Genomic DNA, 12,028 nt, shown 5'->3' on the forward strand with positions numbered 1-12,028 from the left:
ACTACTACCATGCTCTCACTATGATAATAGAATTTTTACAAGCATATCACAGCACCACCCCAGCTTTGCAGTTAATCTGCTTGAATATATCCACCTTTGCATCTCCATGAAATCTGGCTAATCAGTAACTCATTAATAATGCTTAGACATAAGATTATATTACATTAATAATACTTAAACATGGAGATACCACATTTACTGTTGTGATGACAGTAAATTTTGAGTTTCTGAAATGGATCACCAGGTAAGCCCAAATGTATGCTGTTATTAAAATATTTTTAAGACCTGAAGACAAACAATAACAGTTTTAGTTGTTACTAGCACATAAGCAGCAAAAGCAGACACACACAGATGCCAGCTAACTAAAATTGCAAAGAAACTACAAAAAGCAAGAAGTCTTGATATCCAAAGAGCCATGCAAGCAAATATAGGCCCAGAACAATACTTGAAGACTTAGGAGGAGAGAAATACAATATAATTCTTTTAAACACTAATGACATGTACTGTAATCAAAGTGATTTGGTAACTGATACCGAAACAATAATGACCATGCTGTCACTTACACAAGAGGGAGCACTTAAAAAAAAAATATATATATATATATATAACCATAGAGATCGAGAGACAATTAGAGAGAGAGAGAGAGCATTAAAAGAAATTCCTAGACATAAGAAGAAAGCATCAAGTCACCAAAAAAAACCCAAAAAACCAAAAAACCAACACACACACACACACACTACCACCCCATGGCAGTTTCACTGACATAAATAACAGACGAATTAGAAAACAACACTCCTGGTTAAACAGCTGCAACTTTTTTGCTGTAATATCAGCATTTATGAAGTGGAACTGGGTCATGATGACCTCTCAAAAATCCTTAAGACTATTTAGGTCTACATACATAAGGACACATTTCTCTGTCTCAAGTTTCTCCTGCTTATACCTCCACAACAGCAACCATTGAAATACACTTTTAAAAAGACATAATAATAATAATAGGCCTATCTGAAATCAGAAAAGCACATTGACAGTTCGAGGCCTTTATTTTCATAAACATAACATTCTTGACTGATTACCAGTCACTACAACAAAAAACCCCACTTACTCGCAGAAGTAAGTTGGCCAAAACACAGTATGTTCCCTTTTAGCATGGGGTCACATTGTGACAATCAGCAATTCAGCCTGATAATTGTGGTTTTGTTTTGTAGGTATTTATTTTAAATACATTTGAAACATCACATCTAATGTACAAAAATACATAGGCTGTTCAACACTTCAGTACATCCACATTTCCATGCTTTAAGCCAAAGCAGGCCAACACTAAAGTTGTCTGCAAGCCTCTAGAAAGATGTAACGTCTTTTTGCTGAATGTGGGAATTATTTGAGAGAAATAAAAGGCAAAGAATATAGTTAACTGAAAACAAAGAAGAAATCTTTGTGTCAACTAAATCAAGAAACACTGTTCAATACTTCTGACACTATTACATTGCTCAAGAAGAGCTAATAAAACCACTGCTACCAACGTAACAGCAGGTACTGCAGTTTCAATGGAACTGCTCATTAGCTGCAAGCCAACAAGAAATTCACTTTCCAACTAAAAAAAAAAGCATTGTCTGAAAAACCTCCCAAGTGTACAGTGTAGTACCACAACCCGATGAGGCAGGTAGCAATAGATAATGAAGACCACAGCAACTAATACAGCATTTGCACATAAGTTTCTCCAACACCACCTTTGTTTCTTTTTCCTCATCTCCTTCCCATTTTCCATGCGTTTCACCTATCCATTGAAATACCTCTCCTCTCAGGGGCCACACTGGACAGAGACTATATTTTTATTCTTTTGCAGAGGGAAATAGGCTCTAATAGCCTGTTTGGAAACCTTACAACTTTGTAATTAGCAATATGAGGAAAACCAGCATAAAATAATCCGGCCATTGTCCTAATAGCCTGCTTTTGGAGCAAAGTAAATGAGACCTAAAGACTGGTGTAAGACTAGCCTTTAACTATATTTCACCAATCTATCATTCAAACTAAAAGGCAGAGGTAAAAGAAAAAAAAAAAAATCATCTGAGTTGCATATTCAGACTGCTCTTTTTATGTCCTTTTAGTTCTCACAGTTAGAAAGCATGTGAGAAGAGCCTGGGAACCAAGAAGCAGCTGACAGAAGAGTGTTATGGTTCTGGTTTCCTACCTGTATCTAGACATGCATTTTTATGGACAAGTGCAACAAAGTAATATGAAGAAATAATTTAGAAGAATTAGACTTCATGTTTAGATGGGTATTACATTTTAAAAATGACTTTTTTTCCTTTGAAGTTTTACATATTATTTAGTTTAAATTAGCAAAAAGAAATAAGAACAAGGTTGGAAGAAGTTGTGAGTTTTTTTTCCTTTTAAATATCAAATATCACGTCTAACGTTCCCTAGTTTTGCTGGCTGAATCTCTTAGAGATTTAAAAATAAATACATTGTGGGTTATGGATATAAACATTTGAAGAGGCTCCTTGTTGAAGATTCATTCAGCACTAGAAGAATTAAAAACAAGCTGACAAAGTGCATACAGATTACTGAAGTTAGATTTGGATATGGGTCCTTCCTGTAAAGATCCCTGATCTCATATAGAATTGCAGTAAAACAAGTGAAGCTCTGTGGGGATGAGTGGGTCATTAGCAAAAAAGGGAGAATGCAGTACGAACTCATTGCAAGACACCGAGTTAAACAGTGACAATAACTCTCTTCCTCTCCCCTGCTTAACTTTTAGTACCTTATAGCTATAATTGCAAAAGCTTCTCTATTTGCCACCATCTCTTAACTAGAAATTTCTTGTGCAAGTACAATCCTCCCTTTTATAGCCCTTCTAAACTGCACCTGCAGACAAGCCCCTGCTTCTAGAACAACTGCAATCCAATTCCTTCTCCAAAATATGCTAGTTTTAAATTTGATGAAATAAGGTACTCCAGAATATAGGATCTGAAGTAAAAAAAAATTCCTTTGCTCCCTTAATTGTCATTATCCTAAAGTGTTTCATAAATAGATCTAAATCTTGCCATAAACAATTAATACGGACACAAGCAGTCTCCAAATCACATAAAAACATTTCTGCCTTTAGAAGATACATGTGTGATGCCAAAGATAATCAGGAAGAAATACAAAGCAAATCTTAACATACTGACTACTCATTTTTGGCAGTGCTCATTTGAGTAACAAGAAACTGTAAGAAAACAAAAACTATCAAGGGCTTAAGTTCAAAATGTAAATCAGAGTACAAAGGCATACTCCAAATTTACTGAGGTATACATTTGTGATCCATGCAACCTTCTGAGAAGTCAGTATTACACAGCAAGCTTAAATTAATCCTGTGCAACTTGCATAGAATTTTCCAGCTTTAAAAAAAGCCCACATTAAGTGCACATGGTTGCAACAGTTATAGGGGTAGTTGTTATTTATTTATGGGATTCCATACTAGTGTTTAACTTGGAATCAAGCACATCCACTTAGCTAGACAGACTCTTTAATACGCAGCACAAGTGAGCAGCCTTCATGATTACATCCAGTTCTTACCAGGACCTTCAAATGTAACACTGAAACCAGCTGAACACAACGAACAGGCTGCGAGGAAAAGACCAAGTCCAGAAGACTTGCCTTACCACAAAACCAACCTAACTACAGCTAGAATCTTGAAGCTTACCAAGATATTCCAACACACCAACACCTTTCTTTCAGCTGTTTATTTTCATTACCTCTCCTTGGACATACTGGTAAAAAACAAAGGGGAAAAATAAAGTAATTGTTGATTAATACAGCCAAGCTGATGTGAATAGAGGCTCAGAGTGCCATTGATCACTTAGTATAACGACTTTCAACATTATCTCCTCCTCTGTCAGTGTATCTCAACATCTTTTTCCAGTGGAAGCACAGACCTTCATACAGTAAACAAAATCCCATTGCCAGCAGGCTTGTTTTCATTAATTTCTCATGAAGGACCCCTTTTAAGTTGTCTATGGTTAAAAAACATTGCTTTAATACAATCTCAGTTTCCCCCATACATTTTTCTTAGCATCTCCTGACACCAGACTAGCAGTTGCTCCTGAATTCACGTTGGTCACATCAGCTTTTGAAAGTCATGATCACACTGTGCTCCCAGCAACGGTGATCATTCAACTCAAGTCAAGGACTCTGCTAAACTGCAAATGCAACCAGAGAGAAAGTTTTCCAATGTATTATCAGCTATATATTGATCCAGGCACCTGGGGCTGCGCTCCCTGATCTGCAACTGACAGCTATAGCTCCAAATGATTCAAGCTAATTGGCAAGAAGTTTTGGATGATATTTTCAAACTTTAAAATGAAAATTACTCCTTTTAGTTTGAAGGTAACTAAAGATCTAGATACCCTACCCACAAAAGCCAACATTAGGATTCATTTTTGTCACAACTAGTGCCTGCTTATCTGATGGATAAATCTGACAGGAGAAAACACAGAAACATAATTAGATAATCTCCCTGTTCACACTGATATGTTAGCAGCAAGTGTAATCATGATAATAAACAAAATGAAACATATGAAAAGGTTTTACAAAAATCAGTATACATGGCACAGATTAGGGGGGAGATAGCAGTTAGCATTTTAAAACAAGAACTGAACTTTTTAACTCAACAACAACTGAAATTACACTGACATTTTCTACCAATCTGTCAGCGACAGTGACCTCTGAATTTGGAAACTATTTTGCTAACTCTCAGGATCAGTACTGCAGCCTGAAAAAATGTCAGTGGTCTTTGGTCACTGGCCCCAGAAGTGTCATTGGTCTTCTGATAAGTAGTATCTTCTGCACAGTGTAAGCATTTTCAGAGCATTTTGTAGAGTCTGAGCAACATTTCTCGGTACTTCCATTAGTAAGCATCAAAAGAATCAACAGAGACACAAAAATATATTTTGTCCTAATACACAAATTGGACTAAAGCAACTCATTGACTCATGACTGACTTTCCTTAAATTTATTTTGTATGGAAAATTAAACACAGTTTAAAGAAATCTTACCATCATGAATCTCAAATGCCAAACTAGTGATCTTCTGTGTAATTATCATCATTGGACTGTTACAAAAAAGGAAGAAAGAATAATTTAGAAAAGTTAAGGATTTTCTTTCACATGTAAATATCAGGGAAAGTTTATACTAATAGTCCAGGTTAATTACGCTCAAGCAGAAGATTTTCAATCCAAGGACAAAGTGATTAGTTTACGGAGCTCAAACCATTACAGAGTTTTCAATGCAATGAAAAGAATTTAATCCCTGGGTATAGTATTTGATAACTCATGCCTTTTATTGTTACATTAGGTTCCATAAAAGCAGCCAAAGTGTTTCACATTTATTTTCTGCTAACATACTTTATTTTTTACAGTGGGAAGAGTAAAGAAAAAAGGGCAGTAAGAGCAAATATATGCATTGTAAATTACAGCAGCAGTAAGCAAAGGACAATAAAAATATACCAAATAGAACAAACTATTTGTTTAGATATGCAGACCACTTCCACTGTTTCTACTAACACCTGGTCATATTCTTATTTTTTCCATCTAGAATTATTATTTGCTTCAAGTAAACATATCTGGCAAAACAAAAACGTAGCATAATTGTGCTGGCTCCCACAGAGTTTAGTTTGGTTTGAATTTGGTATACTTGAGTAGATCTTAAACTGTCCAAGAGATATTCTTTTCTGGCTAAGCAAGTCAGCTTTATACTGAGAAATTATACCATCTTTGTAGTATCTGAGAATTTTTGACTGATGTAAATCCCAGCATTCCTAACCCTCTAACTGGGGGGAGGGAGGGGATGGGGTAGAGCATAAAGTAGGCTACCAGAATTTAGAAATTTAACTTTGAAATCAGATCTCAAAAATATATCAAGGACTGTATTTACCTAGTAGTATTTGAGTTGGAGAAAAAAAAAAAAACCACAGCAAAATAATCATGTTGTAGGATAGGCACATAGTCTTGTTCAAGTCTTTAGATTGCACTTGGCCTTTTTATAAACGTATTTAAGTTGGCACAGAAAAACAAATCCAAGAGCCATCAAGTCCTCCTTCACTGACAGGGCTATGCCAGTATTTTGCCAGATGGCTCAGTCTGAAATTAATTTTTGTTAGGTTATAGTTATTTTAAAGCACACAATATTTCCAGTCCTCAAAAATGCAATCAGGGAAAAAGTTTCTTCTACCGTATTATCAGTGCCCCAAAATCCTGATATGAAGACTAGAGTGACAGGCAAGGGTCAGCAAGGAAGAAAACTAAACAAGAACAGGCAGTATGGGAAATCCCTTATATCTCTTTCTAGCATTTAAGCTGTGGACCTGCCTGGTGCTGGCAGAAATCCCCAATTGATTCTGATCATAATGGGTTTCCCTCCTGTCAGTGGACATGTGACAGCATGGATCCTGCCTGGTGGAAGGATGGAGCCTAGGAGGGGCTCGGTCAGATCTGACATTAATTCTAGCTGATACATCTGTCATTGCTATCATAGCAGACCCCAGTATATTTTTTCTTCCTTCTCAAGTGGCTATTCTAGTATCTTCAGAGATTTGGCTGAAGAACAAGAATCTAGAGACTAAAAGAGGAAGAGTCCTTCCTGGAACAGTGAGGCTGTGAACCAGGATTTTAATGAACCCTTTTAGGTGCTGGCAGAAAGGCAAAGGAGTTGGTGGAAGGCTCACTGGCAGCTGAGATTTGTTAGCACTGAAGCCAGGACCACACAGCTCTGCAGAAGCAATTGCACCTCCAGCACGAGGTGTCCCCAGCCTTCTCTACTGTCAGTGCACTGATACCCTCTGTCAAGCTTTTTGCAGATTCTCTGGGCTTGGACACCTCAGATGGGCACGGCATGCTAGGATAAATCTAACAGGGATTCAAAGCTCTTTTGGGGCTAACTGCTATATGAATCCATGCCAACATCTTTGGAAGAACTGGCTGGTGCTGGGGTTCAACAGCTGATGAGGCAACTTTTGTTATTTTCTTGAGCTTACTCTCTTCCCCTGGAACTAGAGAAAACTGACAGAAGACAGCCCCCTTCGGTTCATCTTCTTTCTCCTCCTATTTTGAAAGTAATCCCTGCCTCAGGCCTCAAGGGAGCAGATGCAGTATATGCCAGAGATTTAACGTGCTATGCATGCATCAAGCTCCTAAACTGGTGCATGAAAGGATGGTTTAAATCAGGCAGCTCAAGCATACAATCAGAGAGCTGGATCTAGGCTTCAAAACAGTTCTATCCAGAGCACAGATCTCATAAATCTTTGGACTTGTTTAGACCTAGCAGAAATATCTGAGCTAACACCAAACCAAGGGAGCCACAAAGGCAGCTGCTGTCTGAAAGCAGCACAGTCACATTTGAGCCATGGTGTGCTCAAGTTCTATTAATAGTTCAAGAGCAGCAACAAACAAGTGCAATTATACTGTTTCCAGAGTCAGCTCAGAGCTTTGATCACTGCCAAGGTTGTACACTTTGGCCCTACAGTGGACTAGAAGGGACAGCATTTGGATTATAGTTCCACTTGTAACGGTGAAATTTAATTCAACGTCAGTAAACCTAGTTTTAAAGTGCCTATATGCATGTGTCTGTGTTGCAAGCTCTCATTATAGCCATGGAGATCTAGTCAGTAGAGTCTGGGGCGACTGGCATGTGACCCAGTTCACACTAAGGCAGATACTCAGCGGTGGGTCAGCTGAAATGCCCCCCAGGCCCTACTGTCTACAGCGATCAGATCTCCACTGACTACCATTGGAACTTGGATATCTGGATTGAAGGCACTTTGATGCAGGCATAAGTGCAGAAAGATGTTAAGGAAGGTAAGACCCAGCTAAAAATCACAGAAAAGATGAACTTAACCATAAAGGCTTTTGGCTTCAACCTACAAGTTAAGCTTCTGGACTATATGTCTGTTACCAATGAAGACTGAGAAGCAACAAGGCTAACAAGCACAACTCTGCTACACAACACAGGTAATACTAAACTACAAAGACCACTGCCATGCATTTTTTAAGCAGACTAGCAAACACTCCTATCTCTTTTTTCCAAAATACACACTGTCCTTTAAATCAACAAAAGCACCATCACAGCAGCAAACTTATTGCTAGGAAATGTTGTGCTTCACTTCTCTGTGCCTGCAGTAGAAAGAATCATCACCAATGTGGTTTATTTTTACTTTGCCTGTTTAAATCTGTTTTGCTCCTATACAGCTCAAGTCAAATACAGGGTTAAGCTCATAACATAAAATGAGAACACATAGACAAAACTTTCTATTTCCAAGGGCTGTGTGACTACTCCATCATACAGGTGCCTCTCTCCTTAGCTTTCTCTTTCTGGAACACCTAACATAAAACCAAAAAAGACAGATGCTAAAAGCTAAATTCCATAAAACATTCAGGTTTTCCTCACAAAGTGGCATTAGGCTGTGCCAGGCATGCCAATACATCAGATACGATTCAAGTTTCATCATGGGTGGTAACAGATTCTAGGGGAAAAAGCAAAAGCAAAAAAAAATCCCAGTCACCAAATCCTTTATGCCCTTCAAACAGGAACAGGAGGCAGCAGATAATGCATTCGTGGTTCTAACAGACACAGCTGTTCCCAAAATTCTCAGTGTGCATGATTAAAGCACAGGTACATATGTATTTGTATGCGTGCCAATACACACATACATGCCGGGCTTTCTCCCAGTGTTTAAAATATTGACGCACTTAACCTGGAAAAAAAAAATAGTAACAAACACAGTGTCACCTAGGAGGACGAGATGTAAAGATTATTCTTCTCCTTACCCAGAAAAATCAGCAGAATATTGTCCATAATCAAAGATATAGACTCTAGTAATTTGGCACACAGTGAGGTATCCCAAAGCAAAAACAAAGCAATACCTGGAAGGAAAATGGAAAAAAAAACTTTCAGTTAAAAACCATAAACATTTCTCCATCAAATAAACTACCTTCTAAGTAGAGTTTAGTCTCCAGTTATTTCTAGTGAATATTACATAATCGGAATGTGTAATTACCCCTTCATTCTGACTGGGGTTTTTTGGCAGTATCTATTCTATGCAAGCACATAGACTTTTTTTTTATTAAAAGTGCACAGTACTAACTTACAAATTCTATTGTCATTAGCCAAAATATTCACGTAAATAAAGCATCAGATTTATAACTTCAGGTGCCACTGTAAAAAACTGGAAGTCCTATAAAGAGAAAATGAATCTGTTAAGCTTTTTTCTTTAGTTCAAAGTTATTTTGTCTATGTGAGCATAGAAATTTGGCAAATTATACAAAAATCATTTCCACTGAATATATTTCTATACATTCAAAATTCAGCACCACAATTCCCGCTGCTGCTGTTTCCCAAGGACCTGGAAAAGACAATTAATTTTCAGATACACACATTACAACATATTGAGTGAAAAAGGAACAGGATGCCTTTATGCCTCCTGTTAAAGCTGATCCTCAGCACGTGTAAGAAAAAACATAGATAAGAACCACCTTATGTAAATAATATAAATTTAATTTCACGTATCATTTTTTCAGGTCAGGGTTGGGATTTTTCTTTATCCCCCTTTTTAAGATGTACAACAGTATTCTAATGAGAACTAATTTACCAACACACCTCGCAAAATGCGCCAGATATTCTTTGCAGTCAAAAAGGAGGGTGAATGCCAGCAGGAGCTTAACTAATCCTTTAAGACTTTACGTATAAGCTCTACATTTTGAACTTTTCCACATAACTTAGGAAACTTTCGTGGTAATGAAATGAAACACTTCTTTAATGTTCACAAGACTAATGTACAACCCTTACAGCAGACCGTATTATGCATTCAAAATCCAGTTAGAATGAACCAAATGGAAAATCATGACTAGGACTGGATTTAGGTGAAATAGTGAGGGACTCTACAGGAAGAGCTTGGAACATGCTTTTCCCTTCTTTCCAAATAAATATTTTTGAAAAAAAGCATTAATATAATAAATTCTAAAGTCTTCAAAGTTATTCTTCAATCTGAAAGTGATACCTATTTTTGCCACACAGAACACCTGCAGTTTAACCTTTAATTAAGAATTGTGCTAGATATAAACCAGATTACCTTATATATTCAACCACACTTGTTGCTTCTTTAAAAAAAGGTTTAGTTTATTGTGCCTGTTTTAGCAATAGTTTATTTTCTGTTTTCATGAATATTAATAATCCAGAAACAATATTGTATTGTGTGGCTAATGGTACAAAAGTGTTTATAAAAAGAATCAAATAAAATTACACAGTAATTGGCTCATAATTATACCAAATTATTTCAGAAAGAAAAACAATTTAACACAATTAAGAAGTATGTTGTGGACTGCAGCTACCAGGAGTATATTATGTAGAACCCTTTTTAAAAAGTTTGGAATTAAAATTTTCCTGAGATATTTTAAGAAAAATTGCCGCTCCCCCCCCCAAATCACCCAGATTTCACATGAATGAGGAGTACGTGCATTTAGTTTGCCCGCACTGAGATCAGTCCCAGTTCTTCCATTCACTAAAAATTCACTATCATTTTCAGCTTTACCAGCCTCTTGATTTACATACTAAACAATCCTAGATTAAAAGTAACTTGTTGCATGTAGATACTTACATACCCACTCATAGATACCATACTAAAAAGCAAAGAAAAATGAAAATACTGTAGTTTTCTTTAAGAGGATCTTATTTTATCACCACCGGCAAGATCATGTATTTACTAGCACCAGTCTATTCCCAGTATATTGCACCAGGTCTAGAACAAACAGAATTACAAACGTGATGCTAACTACAGCTTTCATATCTTAAAACGCTATCCATAGCAGCAATACATACTTTGTCAGGGCAAGAAACGCAGTATGTTAGTGGATTAGACAGAAGAAAACAGACACCAGTTTCTATCTCATACAGTTTATGTCATAAAACACTTACACTGTTTTTAAACAAGACATTATGAAGACTTCCTTTCGCAAGTAGAAAAGCTAGGCTGATAAGTAGAACTAAAGAGAAACTAATAAATAACCTAAAAGAAGAAAAGCACTGAGAAGTCAGGAAACCTTAGGTTCTTTTCTGTATAGTCATTATGGTACAGTCGTGCAGCATTATGTAAACATGCAACTGCAAATTCCTGTCTCACGGAAGAAACAGGTCATTATTCTTGGTATTTTTAAAGGCTTTGCATTCCAGTTCAAGACACATCCAGTGATTTTACTTATTGCATACCTTCTGCATGCTGCACTCAAGAAGTTTGGGATTTCCCCATGAGCACTTCCCTCAGTTACTCTCCATGCATTCAAGTGCTTCATAAAAATTGCATTCTTCTTTAAGATGAATTTTAGTGATACTCAATGTTACCCCAGTTCTACGTATATGAGGAAATTGAGAAATAAAGAGATTACATGGGTCTGAATAACAAAATGGGGAGATGCAAGGTCAATTCTTGGGCAAACTTATCTTTTTTAAAGTTGACAGACAGGACATGACCAGTACATTTCAGTCACAGACACACTCTGTACTTCTACAAATCTAATCACAGGTGTTCCATGAAAGGTGAAAGATTGTATTTGTAGCTAATACAAGTAGTTTAAACCACAAGGTAGTATCTTGTACTTGGGAACACAGACTGAAGCAGCAATACTACCCAATTATGGTACAGCAAAATGTGTAGGGCAGTTTAAAGATTACTTCTTCACTTGCAGGTTCCTGTGCCTTAAATGCCATCCAACTTCTACAACAAGTTAACTTTCTACGACGAAATGACTGGCCTAGTAGATGAAGGGAGAGCAGTGGATATTGTCTACCTGGACTTCAGGAAAGATTTTGACACTTGACATCCCCATAGACAAGCTGATGACATATGGGCTGGATGAGCAGACAGTCAAGTGGACTGAAAAAAGGCTGAATGGCCAGGCCCAGAAGGTGGCGAGATCAATGGCACAAAGTTGAGTTGGAAGCCAGTAACTAGCTGCGCACCCCAGGGGTCAGTACTGGGTCCAATCCTCTAACTTCTTCA

The 12,028-nt window shown here is 37.2% G+C and overlaps 1 protein-coding gene across 1 annotated transcript in view; it reads right to left on the bottom strand.

Annotated features, from left to right (window-relative positions):
- MBOAT2 (membrane bound O-acyltransferase domain containing 2) overlaps nt 1-12,028 on the bottom strand; it is a 109,493-nt gene that overhangs the window by 22,228 nt on the left and 75,237 nt on the right. Inside the window, exons 7-8 of the mRNA XM_009639784.2 lie at nt 8,805-8,900; nt 5,040-5,095 (exon numbers count right to left, since the gene is read on the bottom strand). Of these exons, the coding sequence (XP_009638079.1) occupies nt 5,040-5,095; nt 8,805-8,900 (152 nt within the window). The remainder of the gene's footprint in view (nt 1-5,039; nt 5,096-8,804; nt 8,901-12,028) is intronic.

Source organism: Egretta garzetta, unplaced genomic scaffold (assembly GCF_000687185.1).
Source record: "Egretta garzetta isolate BGI_Z169 unplaced genomic scaffold, ASM68718v1 scaffold15, whole genome shotgun sequence".
Lineage (NCBI taxonomy): Eukaryota > Metazoa > Chordata > Aves > Pelecaniformes > Ardeidae > Egretta > Egretta garzetta.